At 41.0% G+C, this 19,372-nt stretch overlaps 1 protein-coding gene across 2 annotated transcripts; it reads right to left on the reverse strand.

Annotated features, from left to right (window-relative positions):
- Nucleotides 1–3,339: 3,339 nt before the first annotated feature.
- On the reverse strand, nt 3,340–17,943 carry LOC129727802 (la-related protein 1). Of its 2 annotated transcripts, XM_055686002.1 has the most exons (9): nt 16,852–17,943; nt 9,290–10,157; nt 8,281–8,482; nt 8,107–8,216; nt 7,130–8,043; nt 5,962–7,072; nt 5,021–5,894; nt 4,615–4,963; nt 3,340–4,551 (listed from the first exon to the last, which is right to left on the reverse strand). In XM_055686002.1, exons 2-9 carry the CDS (start codon nt 9,980–9,982, stop codon nt 4,164–4,166), a joined length of 4,641 nt encoding a protein of 1,546 aa, XP_055541977.1. In that variant the 5' UTR covers nt 9,983–10,157; nt 16,852–17,943; the 3' UTR covers nt 3,340–4,163. The 2 variants fall into 2 exon arrangements, with proteins under 2 accessions (XP_055541977.1, XP_055541986.1); XM_055686011.1 differs by lacking the exons at nt 9,290–10,157; nt 16,852–17,943 and adding an exon at nt 8,615–8,791.
- Between the last annotated feature and the right edge of the window lie 1,429 nt (nt 17,944–19,372).

Genomic DNA, 19,372 nt, shown 5'->3' on the forward strand with positions numbered 1-19,372 from the left:
TTTTTTTCATCGGTCAAAAAGTTGAACTTTGACCGCTTAGAGGCACAGATCAAATTCTGATTATTTTCGTTACTGAAAAATAAAACCAATATTTATCATTAGATCACAAATCAATCAGTTTTCATCAAACCTCTTTCATCTTCGTGAACCGACCGTTCAAAACGGTCGTGAAATGATTCTACGCGAAACGTCCCTTATTCCGTTCTCACTTCAGTGATATGACACCCATAATAACCCAGATTTCACGGCAGATGTCACTTTGCGACATTTTTCTCACTTAGGTAAGTCCCGTAATAGGGCCTCATTCACTTCACTCTGATTTTACCGTGAAGTGACTCCCGTAATAAGCACCATTGAAAGAAGGTGTTTCTATACGAGGTAACCAAGCGTTTTTTAAATTGTGCTCGGATTCACGGAAAAATATCCCTTTTGGTCAGGTAGAGCGAAGCGCGATATCTTCGAAGATTGGGTATATTCCAATTTTGTAAGAGATGGAGCTCGTTCTGCTTATCTGTTCCTTTTTCCACCAGCAATACTACTCCAACAGGGTCATGGCATTTCACACTATTATAAACCAATTTTTCAATTGATTCCGCTTTGTCCCTGAGGTAAATGTGAGCAAGATATAACCAGAATAGCTCGGCGGGCTCTGGAACGGTCAGTATCTTAGCCGAAACATTGCCTGGTACCTCCTATTAGTGGTTTACTAACAGGTGAGCCTTCGCTAAGACGCCGTCCCAGATCCAAAGTTGATAGTTGAACAATCTGCTAACCCTGCTAGGCTAATTCATTTTTGAGCTCATCATCACCAGTCTATCGCAAAAAGCCATGCATAAAATCAGATTTTTCCAAAATGTCAATTAAACGCGCTACAAAGATGGGTGCGCCACCTACTGCAAAATGGATAAATTACCATGCGCTCGCATCTTCTGAAGACAGATTCCAATGTGTCTCGAAGACTTCAGACACGCAAGAAATCTCCTCAGTAGATAGTATTTGTATTTGTATTTGTATTTGTATTTGTGAGGTATAGAAGGGGGCCAAGGGCCTGGTCACTGGTGTTATGGGGCACCATTCATGCTATACTAGTGATAAGAGGATTGGCATCACAGCCTCAGTAACCAGCTGGTCAATTAAATTCTGTGTAAATAACTAGAATAACCCTGGGCAAGTTGCAAAAATACTGTCCCGTTAGGGTAGCATCTTGGCAAGACCCCTGAGTTATAACTAGTCAATTAACTGCCGAAGGATAAGGAAAGGCAAGGATCTCTGAAGGTTAATAAGTATGTGTAAGTGTGAGTGCGTGTGTGTGTGTGTGTAAATGTATGTGAATCGGTTTGTTTGTTGAGTTTACTATGCTGAAAAACAATGATGATGATAATAAAAATAATGATAATAACAATAATAATCGTAACAATTATAATAATAACAATAATAAAAAAAAAAAACAAAACAATAATAACAGCATATGCTAATCAATAAACAAAAACAGACATGATAAAATAATACTTAGCTTTGAAAACGAAGAACTGTGGTTCCTTGATCAAATTACGTTGTGTTGGTGAATTCAATACATATCTAGACATCTAAACTCGAAATTTTATTATGAAACTCGGAATAAAATATCTAAAAAAAACAAAAAGGGAAAATGAAACAGAATGTACATATGAACGATGTAGTCGATAAAAAAACCACGTACACGTTTACTAAATAATACTACATACAACAATACAACTTTGCACATGAAACTAACAATAAAAGGTGAAGAATTTAATTTCACGCCTTACTACAGTCCATCCATGAATGCATAAGAGTCACACTCAGGGATGCCAGATGTACAGATTAATCTGTATTTTACAGATTTTTGGCCGAAGTAACGGTACAGAATCTGTGTATACAGATATACAGATTTTCGTCGAAAAGTACAGATTTACAGATTTTTCGAAATTGACATTAATTTTTAAAAACAATCCAAATTTTATTTCATTAAATATTAAGCAAATTGGAAATATTTTCAACTCCTAACACATTTTAAGCTAAAAATTTCGTTTATGTACCATAAAAACTTAAAAAATACAAAGTTCTTTATGTTTAAACAATACAGATTTTTTTGCAGATATTTTTGTTCCAGATACAGATGCTCAGATTTTTTCAAGGGAAAACACGGATTTAAATGTGGCAACCCTGGTCACACTGCCAGAAAAAAGTAAAAGAATTAATTCATTTTATTTAATAAGTAACGAAGTATCATGTGGGACTGTAATGCATTCATGAATATAGACAGGAAAAGAGCTTGCACTAAGTGGTCTGGTCCACGTGTGAGAAAAATTCTTTAGTGTTAATTGATATTGTTAAGAAACTTTCTCACATAGGAGATTGCCGAGATCAGAGAAGGAAAGACTACAACATAGGTATCTGACTCTCATCATCTCCCTTAGCTCCCATCCGCCGCCCGGGAGCACGCGCCCTTGGGCTGTCAAAACTCTCATACAATAGTTATAGTATCTTAGGATTCAGTAAAGCTATAAGAACCCGAGATAGGAGCTCAACCACCAAGCCCAGGGCCTCAGTAGATAGTAGATAGAATTTATCAGAAACACAAAAAAACCTTTTTTTGCTTTTATCCTTAATTTATTAAATTATTTTAAACATTACTGAATATATAGGTAATTTTATTATTTACATTTTATAAGTTTCCTTTAATTCACAATTTTATTACAGTATGACTATAGATTTTTATGTGCCTTTTGAATGTTTTTTAACTTTTTTTCGCTTTTTTTCAAATCAATTATACTTATATTTTTTTTCACAGGTTTTCCCCTTTTTTCGATTCGTTTCAGTAGGTTTACTGCGATACTCGGTAGCACGACTTAATCTTGCTGCCGCCGTCGCTTTTATTTTTTCATGCATTTCTATAGTAGACCCAGTCGAAGAAAAAAAAAACAAATCATTGTAAAATTAGTTAACTTACGGATGATGAGAACAAACAGCTCGGTGGAAGATACCGTTCTATTTGTTCTGATCGAAAAAACCATTTAGTTGGCGCAAACGGAAAATAATAAAAAGAAACTCGCTAGTGCTTAGTACATAAATTCAGCTTTCTTTATCCGATAAACTCTCTTCTCACCTAAATATTATTATTTATTGTAATCAACAAACAACTCTCTGCAACTTAAGGCGATTACACCATCCATCAGAGGAAGGAAAAATGATCAGAATATCAATCCCGAAAGCGGACCCGTGGATCAAGCTAACCTGGCTAACTTTTTTTTCTCGTTTTTGGTATGCGATTGCCTGTCAGTAAAAATTTTATTAGTTTAGCATAAATATGTTTGAGTTCACTATTTTTTTTTTTCATTCTTGTGTATTTTGATATCACTCTAAAGCTCAATCCATTCGTTACTCCTTTTAACTGTCTACTTTCCCCTCCTGCCGATGTCGATTAGAATATATAGGCGTGGCTGTGTGTATGTGTGTATGTGTATACGTGTTTGTGCATAGGAAGTAGATTTTATTTCACTAATTAACTTGCAATTGTTAATTTATGATAGAATGTACGATTAAAACTGAAACTCGAAGCAAATAGAAAAGCACATTCAAACGAAGAGCAGAAGAGTCTTATTAAATGATGCGACATTTCATCTTTTTTTCTTTCTTTGCCCTGCACAATTTCGATTGCATTCTAGTCGGCGCCGTTCTCTAAAATCTAACTAGAGAACATTTCAGATGGCAGTAAGCATTTCCTATTCCACAATTTTTCGATCACGAAGCGTTCGTGTATTTCCGTGCATGTGTTTGTGTGTGTTTGTGTGTATTGTGTACAACTGCTTCAAGCATCTTTGTGATCCGAGAAGTCTATCCCTTCAGCCGAGAAAGGTAATATCAGCGGTGAAAACATTCACGTTCTATTTTCACAATCAGAAAATATTGATATTTTGTTACACCCTGCTATCAGAACAAGATATTAAAATTTTCTACACAGTAAAAAACGAATTCCGTATCATCAAAAATATAAGACCGAAAATGCGCGATATGCCGAAAATTTTTTTTTTTTTTTGTGTAAGGACAAGTGTGTTTGTGTGTACAAAAGCAACACAGCGTTAGTTCACAGATTTGATTTCTATCCCTTCTGTCGCAGGATTGTCCCTCGCCGGAAGAGCCACTTACGAAGGTTTTGCACCACTCGGCAGGGACGCCCCAGTCGCTGTTTTTGGCACCACTGATGGAGTGCTTGTTACCGCAGCACTTGCACCACTTTCGGTGGCTTTCGAGCTACCGCTACTGTGTTGTCCCTTTTGCTGGGATTGCTGTTTGCTCGATGAAGGTCCAGATGGTCCACCTCCGCTCGCGGTCGCTCGATTGAAGGAAAAGCGCTCGTTCGGAACACGCACTACTTTGTTACCGGTTGAACCGCTCCGAGGACGTCCCCCAGCGGAGTGATGCTTAGCTGCACCATCTCCAAACGAACCAGTTCGGTTGCGCGAGTTCAAAGTTCCCGACGGACCTGGACGGTTCGTTACATCCACCAGACGATTGCCAGCCGAATCGCACCTAATGCAAGAGATAAACGAAAATGAACACCGGAAGGTTTTTTTTTTTGATGCAGAAACCAACCTTTTTCGATGGTACTGTGCCTGGTTGTAACCTCCGGAATATCCAGAACCGGACCCGGAATTCGCACCACCAGCCCCCGCATGGTAGGCCCGCTTGACGTTGCTGGGACCGGCTACCACAGTGACACCTTCGCTTTCCGACACGCTGCGCGGTCGTCGTTTTGAGGGTGACGATTTTAGATTACCAACACCTTCGAGCATTTCGTTGATCTGTGGTTCCAACACGCGGAAGTCTTCGATGGATTTGAACTTGTCTAGGTATTCCTTCAACTTCGGATCGACGCTTAATTTCGACGCGTTTTTGTAGTATTTAAGGAAAGCCCAGAATTTTTCCAATCCATACAATTGGCCTGAAATTGCACTAGCGTCAGAAATTGATTCATGGTATAAAACTCGAGTATATTTACCATTTTCATAGTCACGAATAGTTTCCTGCTGGAAATCATCGTACAGCTGCGGTCTAAACTTTTTCTCTAAACCATACGAGTAGAAGCGAAACAAGCACTCCAAACCGTAGCGGAACCCTTCAGTCGCATCTTCGAGGGCAACCTGGCGGAATTCGGAGTACATCGTTTTGTTGAAATTCTCCCGCAGGAAGAAAGACCAGAACCGGAATAAGGTGTTCATCTCCTGCGATTGGCCGGATCCCATCCGTTTGCGTTCCTTCAGACAACGGCTGTGATACTTGTGGTAGACCTGCTGCGTGAATCCGTTCTCTTTCAACAGCGAATGTGATGGATGCTGGAACGTTGGCAAGCTCTGCGGTAGGGAACCATAGCTGGAAGCCGTCGGCGAAGTTCCTGTTGAGCTGCCCATGCTAGTGGTGCGAGGCCGATGTTCCACCGCATCCATCACCCAGCCGACGTGACTCTCGACCGGTGGATTAGTCAAATGTCTCGTCTTACGTTTGCGCGGAGTAATCGGATCGACGAATTCATCCTTGTTAACGGCAAAGAATCGTGCCTTGTGTCGATGGGCCGCACTGGCCGTGCTTGCGTTGAGCATATCCTCCGTTTCGACGAATGTCGGCGGCGGTGGCGGTGGCACTTCCTGAGACACCCTCGGTGGCTTTGGAATAATCTTGTCAAATTCTTCCTGGGAGATCAGGTTGATGGTTCTGTAGTTGCTTCCTCCACGGCGGCAGTTGATTGTCAGCAAGTCCTCCTCGTAGTTGTGCAGTCCATCGTTGATGATCTGTTCCAGATCCTGAGTGATTTTAGTACGCGTAGTAAAATCACCCGTCCTGTCGTAACCATCGTGCTTTGGTGCTCGATTGTCAACCTGTGAGAGGGGGAGAACAGCAATTTAAAACTGGAAAAATGGAATAACAGCTGAGAGTGCAGTCTACCTGTGTCACAATGAGCAGTTTATTAATTTCGTGATCCGACAGCTCGTAGTCGGACTCATCGTCATCGTCGGACCAGTTGTCCGTAAAGTGATTCACACGACCAACCCCTCGTGGGATGTCTAGTTCTTCGTCAAATTGGAAATCTAACTCCTCCCGTTCTTCATCTGGATGGGATGGTCGTGTGGCAGCGGTTGTTGCTGCTTTTACGGCCGAATTTTGCGGAAGAGTGGCTTGAGGCTGTTCAGCTTTTTGCGGAAGATCTCGTTTTTGATCTTCACGACGTTGCTGCGTTTGCTGCTGCTTTTGTTGTTGTTGCTGCTGCTGCTGCTGACGTTTAGCCTGGTGCGGTTGAGCCGAGCGAGATCGGCGTTTCACCTCCTTCCACAATTCGGCTTCGTCGGTAACAACGGGTGCTTCCGCCGCGGCGGGAAGTTTACCGTTGTCACTAGAGTTAGATTTCCCCAGCTCGTTTTTTGGAATCTGTGCGTCCTGAGAAATGTTTTCTTTTTCATCCGACGGCTGCTGGCTCGATGGAACAATCGGTGGAACATTGCCTGCGGATTGCTTACGCAGTGCCATGGTAGGAATGAACTCTGGCACATTGGGGTTTAAATTTTCCGACTCCGATGTTGTTGGTGTTTTGGATAACGGTGCAGGTGTTGCGTTATTATTTGCCACAGCGACTGTCGAAGGAACCTTATTAATGGCGGATTGTGGTGCAGCTGGGATTCGTATGTTCCGTGGCATTGGCGGAGGTGGAATACTTGAAAGAATCTTCGATGCCAGGGGTACCACGGGTCGTACGTTTTCAGTCTGAGCTTTAATAGCTGCATCCATGGTTGGTCCATTGGACACGTAGTGATTAGTTCCCATGTCCGCTGGATCTATCGGCCATTTTGTAGGATCAATTTTAGTGCGAACCTTGTAGTCATCGACTAGATCCAATTTATCAGACTCCTGAATTGCGGTAATGATAATGTTCAAATCCAAAGTAAGTGCCTGCACACGGTGAAATGACGCGATCAGCGTTACCGGTAAGTAACCCTCCGAGTCCATTTTGCGACGTAGATAAAAGTCACGATTCAGATTTTCCTCACTGAAGTAGTATTCACTGTAAAGCAGCAAGAATTAAGCCTAACAAACAAAAAAATAATAATTTCGAACTTACATTTGTTTCTTGATACACTCTTTGATGCTCATCTGATCCATGCCAATCAGGGGTGCTCCGTTATAGTAGAACGTGCTGAGGTAAGGCATCATGAATGCCGTCTGCTCCTTCCCGATGGCCCGTCCGACCCCGTTGAAATCCTTTGCGAAATCGGCTCCGTTGGCTAGTGGCTGACCATGACTATCTCTGTCTCCATGTCTGGGACCTCCTGAGCCTCGTGTCGACATTGCTCCCCTGCGGATAATACCGCCACGGGAAAGTCTTCCACCACGGCCACCTCGATAGGATGGTGGTGGACCACCGCCGCGCCCCGTACGAATACGACTTGAACGAGGAGCATGCGGTCGCTCCTGGTGCCAACCACTTTCATCGTAGTCGTCATACCGGTGACGTCTCGGAGTCCGTTCACGTCGAGCCCGCTGCTTTGGCAGATCGATTGGCAGTGGAACCCATTTCAGACGAGGACCTTTGCTTCGATTGCTGACCGTATTAGCATTATCACCGGAATCTGCGCTTTTCGGACGATTAGAATCATCCTCAGCGGATTGTTGCTTGGCAGGAACGTGCGGTTGAGATGTTGATGCCGTTGTTGCGTTTATCTCCGGGACAGCTGCAGACGGCACGGAAGGCTTGGCAGAGTTTTCATCGCTAGACGGTACATCGGCCGGCACTGGTAGCTGAGAGGGCACGGAATCACTGGGTTTCGACATAGAGGCGGTTTCTGACTTTACAGAAGGTTGATCCAGAACTCGTGCCGACGTCGGAGCAGCTGCTGTCGCTGTAGCTATCACCGTTGCAGAGGATGTTGGCTCAACAACCTGCCCTCCAGTCGTTTGTTGTTTCTTTGTTTCATGCGACTTTGTCTGACCACCGTCCAGCGTAGGCCAATCGGAACTGCTCGCGAGATTGTTGGACTGAAAATTAAATGAAATTTATTAGCCAACCCATCATGTCAGCTTGGAAAGTGAGTGCTATACCTTTTGACTAGGTCGCTTCTTTTCTTTAGGCAGAGGCGCTGTTTTTGTGGCTTCGACAGGGGGTTTCGGCGGAACTGCTGCTGATGCTGCTGCTGCTGCTGCTGTTTTGGCTGAGGAAGAATAGTCGAAATTGTCGTTTGGTTGTAACAGAATGAAATTCAAGGTAAAACTTACGCTGAGTTTGAGCCTTTGTTTGTTGCTGCTTCGGCTGTAGGACACGCTTTTCGGGCAGTGACTGTACAGCGGACAGCTTTTGAGCGACTGTAGCTGATGCCGAGCCCAACACTGCTGCCGCTGTTGGGCAAGGTTCGGCGGCAGATTTCGAAGGGCGAGTATCGCCCGATGGTATTGGCATCGGCTCTACGGTTGGAGTAACCTAAAAAATTAATGAAACTCACATTAATCCATATCCACATTTGTTGATGCATTCTCTAGAATCATTTTAAATCTTCTCAAGTATTAGAAGAAAAACAACGTGTCACTTTCGTAGTATTATTCTTAAACTAACTTATTTTCCATTTAGCTGCTGACGCCATAAGCTATTCTGATAAAAAAAAAACAGGCTGATTAGCTACGGTATTCATCTGTGCAATCAACGGAAAATAAACTGGCAAAGCAAAAGTATAATAATTCCGTATCCGAATCGCAGTCTGACATATGCTGCATCACTTGTGCAAATAAAACTTGCTTAAATAAACGCAAACGTCACTTATTCTAAGAACAAACACACACACGAAACAAATTGAATGATTCTTACAAGTAAAAATGAAACTAAAGACAGAATCAAAAGTCAGAGCGTATATAACGGGCGCCCCGTTCACCTTGAAATAATAATCACCATGCAAAAATTTGCCAAACCAAAACCACGTGGGTAAAAAATCGGCTATTTTCTGCAACGTTTACGTTTCCATATCATCAGAGCAGTCTACCAGCGTCGCAGCATACACTCCCACTTATCCTCCCGCTGCTTCTTCAGTGACGGCCGAAATAATCGTCACCACACACTCGCGTTTCTCTACGAACCGAACCGGCCCCAATGTGTTTACACTTCCAAAAACGCGAAGTAACAACAAAAATAACCGTACGAAAGAAACGAAGGAGAATGTATACTGTAACCTACACACACACACACACTAGCATCAGTTTAAATGCACTTCGTTCGTTCACATCCGATAGAACTTACCTTCCAGGCATTGACTTTCGGTAGCGGTGCTTCGATGAACTTTTTCGGTACTTCCCTGTCCGAACCGTCCTCACTGCTAACCTTAGTAGAAGCACTCGTATCACCCTGATCCTTTTCGGAATTCCGCTCCTCCTTATCCAACTCTCCACGTCCACCACGACCTCTTTTCCGATCCTTAGATCTTCGTTTATCCTCTTTGCTGGTGGAACCACCACCGTTGTTACCATTACCTTCAGTGGAATCTTTACCAACGGCTCCCGTTTTTCCCGCACGCCGGGAAACCTTTGAAGCCTGCATTTTATCGGCCTGCTCCCCAGTTTTGTAGGCAGCTGCTGCTGCAGCTCTTTGTCTTGAACGACGGTCACGCTTGCTGTGGGAAACCACCGGTACAAAACTGGCGTCGTCTTCCGGATCTTCCCCTCCACCAATGGCAGACGTTGCAACGGGCGCTGCCGTTCCTCCACCATCTTTACCAGGAATATCCGATGATGAACTTCCGGTTGCTGTAGGCGGGAGACTTACGGTTTTATCCCTGCGAATATTTTCCTTGTTATTGTCATTCTGTTGGAGCTGTTTTTGGGTTTGCTCCTTGATGTTCAGCAGGACATTCGCGTAAGAGGAACCCGAACTTGGAGCGACATTGTTGTTGTTGTTGTTGCTGGTCCCCGTTTCTTCCGAAACGTTCGTGGCCATCTTTAGACAGGTATACCGATTTTGGTGGCAGAGTCCTGTCTAGAACACCCAAAGTCGATGGACCAGTGGTCGATCTAGAACACGACGGTAATGCCGGTTGCTGGACAATAGGACAATGATTTTCCGTTGTGCGTTTTTTCTTCACTGGCGAATTTCAGCTGCAGGAAGGTGATATCTGTAAGGGAAGAGCAGATAAAATGTTAATAGTTCAGTGAAATGTAACACGTATATATATTCTTGCAGTTTATTAGTTGTTCTATTTCAAAAAATAGTTCTGTTTAAAAGTTTTCATCTTCCATCCTTAATTTTTAGTCGGTCTACGCAATGCTGGGAAAAAATAATCCTCTTCTTCCAATAGGTTAACCAATAGGAGAAAACGGAACAAATTGATTCAAAAACGGGACACAAAGGTTGATTTTTGAAAAAAAAAACTCATTAACCGAAGCATACACTTTATAATGATTTAACCAAAGGACACAAGCAATTATTCATGGTCTTCATTAACCTGCCTCATATTACAATATTTAGCGTTTGATGAAATTCCGCATAAAAGAGTGTGATTTTTGGCATAGAGTGTATAATTTGTCACATTAAAGATCGAAATTTTGCCTACAATTATCATGGCTGCTATGGTATCAACTTGCAATCGCGACTTTTTTGTCAATCCACATACCATTTACGCTAGAGAATGTTCTTTTCAGCGCATCTTTCAACTGTCAAAATCAAAACCAAGCCATTGGAGTTACTATACGCAAGCTGTGCGTTTGTCTCCTTTCCGCTCTTCTTCAATTCAAAGTAAATATTTTCACAATAAGAATGAATGTTTTGGAGAAAGTTTTGTTTCATAAATTTTCATCGCAAAATTGGTTATTGAACATTTTGTGTTAATTAGGAGTAATAATTCGAAATAAGACACAGTAAGTCTCTGTTTCGGCAAGATTTTTTATCATATCAGTTTGCCCCTTACATTGTGGTCCCCGTGGCTCTGTGGTTAGCGATGTCGGTCGGCTAGCTCTCCCACACGGTTATGGGTTCGATTCCCGATCGAGTCGAGGATCTTTTCGAGCTGAAAGTTCTCTCGACTCAGCACTGGGGCACGGTGTATCGTTGTACTTATCCTACACATACAAAATGTGCCAAAAACAATATCGATAACGAATTCTCTCTAAGAGCGGGGGCCTAGTGTGGTTGGTAACGTCTCCGTCAACCACGCTCGACGCCTGGGTTCGAATCCCACCGCCGACATAGGTGTCGATGGTTGTGAGGTGGCGTGATCCACTCACAACCAACCCAACTGGTCTAGATTCAATCCTAGCCGACACCGGGAGATTTTCTGAGGCGAAAAATCTCTGGGATCACCGTTGGCGCCGGTCCGTTAATAAACGGGTCGTGAGTTAGGATCCTGGGTGTGGAGTCGCCTCCCTGGGCGTCGATGATTGGCCACAACAGTGGCGAAACTAAACCGACGGAAAATAAGCGAGAATAAAAAAAAACGAATTCTCTCAACTAATCTAGTTGATCGAGACCACAATAGCCCCTAGGCTAAGCGTGCGATATTGTTGTTGTTGCCCCTTACATTTTCGCCACTGAGGCAAGTTGAAACGAAAATTTTAATCAGGTACACTAAGGTCGCTTTTCACGCACGTTTTTTTACGCGGCTTCTTTTACGCGGATTCCGGAATTTACGCGTTTTTTCACGCGGACTCCGGGATTTAAGCAGTTTTTTTACGCGAATTCCGGAATTTACGCAGTATTTGTTTTTGTATTCCGAATTTCGGGTTTTTTACGCGGACTCCGGACGCGGCGACTTTAATGTGTTTCTACATTAGAATTGATTATTGTCATGTAGAATTCACAATGGTCCGAATTTTTGTTAGAAAAACGATTTCTACACGTTCAAAAGAAGCAGGAGACAATAAATACCCGGACACTCACTGAGATTTTGTGGCACTGAGTAAAATAGACTCTCACATGTCTTTTTTTGCAAAAACTGGGGCTCCCCGATATGAATTTTAGGCTTCAGTTTTGGCACAGACAAACAGACGAGCCACTCGATGACGATTACTTCGTCCTGAAAAATGATTATTTTGAAGTTTTGTTAATTTTTAGGTTTACCTTTTTAATTAACTTTTAGGTGAAAAGGAACCATTTTAGAAGAAAAAAGAGACTTTAGAGACCTTTCGTTGAAAAAAGAGACTTTTTAGATACTAGCTTGAAAATAGAGACCAAGTCTGTAAAAAGAGACCTGCTATCAGCCCTGCATCATTCATTTTTTTCGCGTCCTTTTTTTCTTGATGAACCGAAGCGATTAGCCTAATTCAGCCAACAGTGCTGTGTAGCGGTAGTTTTTTTAAATAAAAAGAGACTAACAGTGATGAATCGGGTCAATAAAATATCGGTGCCTTGCCGATGTTGACAAGTGCACCAACGAGCAAAATAATTTCAATCTGGTTAATTTTAAGAGGCATCTGATTTCATGTCATAAAGACGTTGCACATCGATTAAATTTAGTTGAGGAGTGTAGTGAAAATGTACCAAGTTCCATAAAACATCTCCGTCCGCCACGATTGTTTCGCATAGTTGTTTCGCTTCTATCTATACCGTCAACGCAGGTCACAGTAGAGCGACTTTTAGTCAAATAGAAATCGTGATTATCGATAGCAAAAGGCGCCTTCGTGGTGATACCATCTAAGACATAACGTTACTCAAAGCGAACAAACACCTATTGCCCACTATTGTCACGATTGCCCACAGCAGCGACGATGAGACATAATAAATTGTGATGATCAGTAACTTTATCGTAAATCCTACAACCTAAAAAGTTGTGGAATTCAGCAAAGTTGTTCAAAAGGACAAGGGCTACTGGGTTGTATAGTTTGGTATGGAATTCAGCAGATACGTGGCGCTTGTGTGCTTTGAAGTTTCAATATTTTGAACGAAATTTATCTTGTGAGTTCAACCACTTTCACATGGCATTCGATCGTTGAGGGAAAACTGCATCACAACTCAAAAGCACGTGTTTTATGCCTATTTCTCGCTACTTAAGCAGGTATTAGACGAAGCAAATATTTGCTATTTTTCAATACAGATTTAATTTTGTGCATATAAAAATCGTACCAAAAATAGCAAATATTTGCTTCGTCTAATACCTGCTTTATACTGTTAGATGTCTTCTTTTTTCTCTCCTAGAAACCAACGAAGAACTATCCATTTTGAGTGAAAGAAAAACTAAGAGACCTTTCTTTGAAAAGAGTCTTTCTTGAGACTAGTTTCAAAACAGAGACCAAGTTTTTAAAAAGAGACCTGTTACCAGATTTTATGAATAAAATCACTCGAAATAAAGTAAACCGAGTTTCACTGTCGCTCTGTTGAACACGCTTAACATTCAGTTTCTACTCGTGTAGTCTACACCATACGGTTGCAATATTTCGAGTTACAGACAGCATGACAGCCTCTTGGAGTTCGTGTTTCCCAGATCCCAGATTCCTTGACATTTCGTGATTTGCTGTTTTCACCACTCCGATTGAAATGCTGTTATTGACAATTTTTCCAAATTACGAGCAGATTGGCGATCGATTTTACGCAGATTTTTACAGGCCGAACAAACAAATATATTGTGATTTTCTCATTGGTTGAATGACATGTTAGAATATATAAGCCTTAGACCATTTTTTTGGTCTAGTCGAAGACTAGATAACTTTCCAAAATCTTAGTCACCATGTAAGATAACGAAATTCAGAATTTTCACTTCTGCATTGTTGCGAAACGAAAAAACATTCGCATTTACTTTTTATCGCTCAATTGCTGATACACGTTAAATAAATGCATTTCATCTTTTGCTTTCGAAAATGTTGGTATTCACCGTATTCACGAATGAAGAGTTACGTGCTAGCTAAGACATTTCCCATTGGTATCCGGTTGCTAGTTTCACTGTTTTTCACTCCGCCAAACTAGTAAAATACTACAGTAAAGGTCTTCAAGCCAGAGATGTCAGATATTTTTGAAAAATGCAGAATGCTCGAAGAACCGAGACAATTTACTCGAAATCTGAAAAAAAAATCTATCTACTTGCTCGCGCAGTCAAAAGCCTGCCAAAATCTGCACACATTTTAAGAAAGTCTTCGCAAATGTGAGGAGACTCTGACAAAAATCTACAGAAAATATGGAAAAACTGCAAATATCTGCGAATTAATAAAAATCTGCACACAGACACTAACTACTTTTGCAGACAAATCAGCACATTTGGTATCCCCCGTTTCAAAATAACGTTGAAAAAATAACTGATCGCAATCCGTAACAAGAAGACGACACACAACTTGAGAGAACGAAATCTGGGGAGAAATACTTGATTAGATAACGAAGAAAAGGTCACGTCAGTGATATTCGTACTGGATGTGGATGAAACATGAGGTCTCAGGTTGTAAAAAAGTTTTCAAAGTCAAAATCCCTGAAATATAACATCAATTTCCCTAATATTTATTCAGTATTCAGCACAAAAAAGTTCAACGTAGACGAACGCAAATCTGAAATCCCAGTGAAAAAAATATTCAATCGGATATGAAACCGAGCCGAAATAGCCTTTTATGCTACAAAATTCAGTTTTTGCGCTAGAATCGTTCAAAAAACGAATCGCGTCTCGGATGAAACATTTTCCCCGAATAATTTTCAGTTTCCCTCATATTCCCTGGTCGAAAATGGATTTCCGGACTTTCCAGGTTTTTCTAGGGTTTCGTCACCCTGTAAAAACATAGCTACAGTAACTGTTCGCTAGCTGGGCTCGCTTAAACTAAGCGCTCGTTCACCAGAATTCCCAGCTAAAAAAAAAAAACAAACGTCAAATATCACAATGAACGGGAACATGTGGATCGGAAACAAAAATTTAACAATTAAAGTTTTTCTAATCGAAGATATTTGAAACACAGAAAAATGATTTACCTCATAAATGTACTTCAACCAAGTTAAAGATCTTTTTTTTTAAGAGATAGATTTGTACGAATGGCTTCCCTGTCTGGTGATCAACTTGAAAACGAAAATCCCTCGGTATTGATATCTGGAGTACTTTGTGATATTTTTTTTTTATTATTATTATTTTTAAGAGGTTTTGCTTTGTGATAACGTCGTATGTCTAAACGTAAACAAAACGAGTGAGACTACTGACATACTGAGGCGTCAAATGAAGCGAAGCGTTGAGCGTATTAGAAGCGGAATAAACTGAAGCGTTGGGTGAAGCTTCCTATGACATACTGGAGCGAGCGTCGGAAATGCGTTGTGTTGTCATATTCCTAGATTCCAGCAGCTGTTTCGTTTAAAGGAAATATGAATTCGTCCAATGAAGATTTGTTGCTTCTTCAAGCACAGTAAATCACGTTTTTAGTAAACATAGAGATTTTTTTTATGAAGAAAAATAATATTTCTGAAGTCAGTTGCGCTACAGATGTAGTAAAAATTATAAGAAATTATTCTAAATTTTAAACCCGCTGACCCCGAGTAACGTTCAACTAGTTTGATATATGTTCAGTATGTTAGGCATGCAATATCAATCAAAAATACCAGTGTTATTTTCCTGACGACATGAAAATTTTTCCCGATATTTTCTATATTCAAGACCAAAATAAAGCAAATAAAAAACACCTGGCGATATCAGATTTAGTCTGAACATGGTATTACTGCACCAGGGGCGACTCGTCCATATGTGCAACCTGTGCAATGCACATGAGGACGTCAGGCAAAAAATGAATCTAAAATCCAAATTCATGCTTTTATTTACTTATTTTTTAGTTTTATTTTTAAATAGTAACAAAGGGAATTACTTGGATAAAATTTTAATTACTTCCCTAAACTCTGATTTTCAGAATATCTAGTTGAACAGGTAGGTTCAACAGCCGCGAGTCGCCCCTGTACTGCACTAACATTTTTTAAACATTTTAACATTTTGTAAACCGAAAATGTATTCTATTTGCTTTTTTGAATTACCAAACCAAAACAAAGCAAATGTAAAGCACCTTGCGATGAAAGATTTTGTCTGAACAAGGTATTACCGCGTGAGTATACCCGCGTCAAAACACTACTCGTTCTGTTTCGCCGCCTCTACCGACGCGTCGTTGCCGCTTGAGTATGACCGGTTTGAGCGTTTCATATAGACGTTCGAAGAAGTAGCTCGGACGCTTTTGCGACGCTTCTTGCTTCGCTTCATTTGACGCCTCATTATGTCAATAGCCTGAGAGATGCTTTGTGATTGTGAAGTACAAGGGATATAACTCTCACTCGTTTGTTTACGTTTAGACATACGACCTTATCACAAAGTAGTCGAGATATGATATCCCAATTAGCAAGCTGATTTGAATAACTGGAAAGTGCTCGCCACTCAGTTAACTAACAATTACTTGACAAAAATATTGTTTTCATATTTACGATATATCGGATTTCTCAAATATCGACCCATGCCTGAATCAATCAAAAAGTTACCCCAATCAACACAATTCTTAGCAAATTTATTTCGCTAAAATTTATCAAGCTGATAAAAATTTAAAAAAAAATCGCTTCCTTCAAAATACCGCGAAATATACTATTATCACAGGCCAATTTTACAAGGATACTTCGAAAGTATGTGAAAAATATACTGTTAATATCAAAAATTAGACTAATCGTATCATATTTCTGTTAAATGGAATTGTCTTTGACAATATATTGTCGCATAGCAAGTAGTAATTTATTTTATTTTTAGCTGTATACTATTAAAATATGTAAATTTGAAATTGTTAAATATTAATGTTTCTTACGCATGTTCTTTATTTCGATTGTTCCAATTCCGCATATTCAGCAATAAACTAGAATTAATTGGTATAGTTACAATTTCACGGAACACTCACCTGGCAGCCTGTGTGGGAAATTTAAAAACAAAACAAAAAGAGAAAGAATAACGACAATGCTGTCCCGTTTGCTCCTACGCAGTGCACTGTCAAAGCCGGTGCGTGGAAAAAATGAAAATGTATACAGCGAGACGGATGACGGTTTACGAACTAGTGCGTACTCTTTCGCGCTTGATGGGCGACTTCTTTATCGAACTTTACGCTCCATGTTGGCCTGTATTGCGGCTTGCTATCTCACTCGCTCTTCGTGCGTACAGCTCAGAAGAGGAGGAGGCCTTCTGCAGCCGTTCCGGAACTGGCCATTGCAGTATCTATGTTATGAAATTGACCGGCCGGACACTTGAAAGCACAGAAGATCCACACCCGCCGAAGCACCGCAGGGAATTGTATGTTTGTACGCACTCGATATTTCTCTCTCACTGTCAATAAAAGCCTGATGACATAATCTTGCTTGCAGTCCGAGACACCTTTCAAACCACAGGAAACTCCACCGAAGTTGGCAGAATTTCGCACAATCACGTTTTCAACCAGCAAAACGAAACGGAACAAATCTCTCAAACACACGATCGAATTTTTTTTCTCCTTACGAAACAATTTACACGATATCGCTCAACGAGGACAGAAGAACGATGCTTTTTCAAGCACCACTACTGGAAAAACCTCACGAGTTTTCACAATTCCCTACGGATAATTATTCCGAAGAGAACTCCTTCCTACTATCAGTTTGTTCTTCTTTCTCACAGCACAGCCGTTCCTGGCTACTTAGCTATAGTTGAAGCACTGAGAAAACGCGATAATATATTAACGTGAAGAACAAGAAAACCCGCACTGCTTTTCTGCTCGGCCAGACGATTCGATTCAGCCGATCGAAACGAATCCCGAGTAGCAAAACTTAAATTGTTCCTGGCTTGACCGTAAACGATCAATTTCGGAAAACTTTACCGCACCACGATTCCCGTACCGGTACAGAACCGAACGCACTACAGTTTAACGCCGTACGATAGCAAAGTTTTGCGAAATGAGCAAAATAAATATTTTGTTGCTCCAAAACCACGTTTTGTTGCCCGAAAGCCGAAATGTTAAAGGCAGAACATGGGTGAAATGCGCAGGATGTTCACGCAGCCTGGATTGCATTCTTTCTGACAGCTAGCTCCGCCGTGTGACAGCAGTGCGGCCAGCATACTACTCAGCGAACAATATTACACTGAAATAATATAGATTCACTATTCGAACGTGTTTCAAGGCAGTTCAATCCAGTCCATATAGCAGCCCACCCGACAGAAGATTTCTGGGATGGGAAATTGTCCACAGGTATCCGCTCCGCTGGATACGATTCCGAATTGTACGAGCCGAGAGACTTCATTATACTTGGTATAGAACCCAAGTGATTCACCTGAATCTCCCGCACAAGGGCTCACTAGCGACTCGCCACCGCCGCTCATTTGCTTATCGCTCAATAAGGCAATCCACGTGTGACGTTACTTTGCTTGTACGTTTGTTATTGTTGCTGTTTTTCTAGCTGCAAAACCAAAACACGACCAAAACCGAAATCTTTTAATGTCGGAAATAAGATCAAACGTGATTTTTTATTGTTGTATTTGGGATTGGCACTCGCGATACTAGAGCTACCGATCGGATAACATTTGTCTTTCACGCTTCTGGATCCGGATTGCTTCCAAGTTGAGACCGATCGAACATACATAAAGCTGTCATAAGTTGAAAACAGACTGAAATCAGCTGATCGCAACTGTCTCGTGGATTGCCTTATTGCACATAGATATGATATTGAGCCATTTTCTATACGCAGGCATCGTTACTAACCCAAGAAAGTACCGGCTTCAGAAGTATGTACCTGCGATTGAATTTTTTTTTCAGTCGTTCTCCAACCGGTCACAACCACTGTTGCCAACTGTACAGATTTATCTGGAAACGTACAGATTTTTTCGGTACTGATTCTGTACCGTAAAGATTACAGATTTTTGTAAAAAGTACAGATAAGTACAGATTTTTTAAATTGGTTACAAAAAATCAAACAAAACATTGTTACAGATTCCACGATGATGCAATGAATACGTTGTTGCAGCCCATACACTTAGAATATACTGCCCAAACTCCGGAATTTATTGTCGAGAAGGGTAACACTGAGTGGTCGGTAGAAAAAATGGCAGCTGTCGTCAAAACTGTATCAACAGTCGAAGTAGAAGTTCAAAACTAATATTAACACAGTCAATGCCACGTCGTCACAGGTTCATGAAAAATAAACAAAAATTGTTAAAGTTGTTTCTTCAAAAACTTTAAAATAGAAACCATGGTCCAATGGTACAGATTTTGGTACAGATTTATTCCGAAAATAGTACAGATGAAAAAGATTTTTGCAGCTTTTAGTACAGATGAAAATGTGGTAACACTGGTCACAACGTATCGTTCCAATTGCATTGATTGCAGTTCAGGAGTAACGGTCTGAGAAAGATGAAAAAAATGTGTTAACATGAGTTTTTAGCAGGGATGCCAGGTCATTTTT

The sequence above is a fragment of the Wyeomyia smithii genome, chromosome 1 (genome assembly GCF_029784165.1).
Source record: "Wyeomyia smithii strain HCP4-BCI-WySm-NY-G18 chromosome 1, ASM2978416v1, whole genome shotgun sequence".
In the NCBI taxonomy this organism is placed as follows: Eukaryota; Metazoa; Arthropoda; class Insecta; order Diptera; family Culicidae; genus Wyeomyia; species Wyeomyia smithii.

Excerpts from the sequence above, each read along its gene's own strand:
- LOC129727802 (XM_055686002.1), bottom strand. The coding sequence starts at position 9,982 with ATGGCCACGAACGTTTCGGAAGAAACGGGGACCAGCAACAACAACAAC. Across the intron at positions 8,483-9,289 it reads CGAAAGTCAATGCCTGGAAG|GTTACTCCAACCGTAGAGCC; the intron begins GTAAGTTCTATC and ends TTAATTTTTTAG. Across the intron at positions 4,964-5,020 it reads TATTCGTGACTATGAAAATG|GCCAATTGTATGGATTGGAA; the intron begins GTAAATATACTC and ends GTGCAATTTCAG.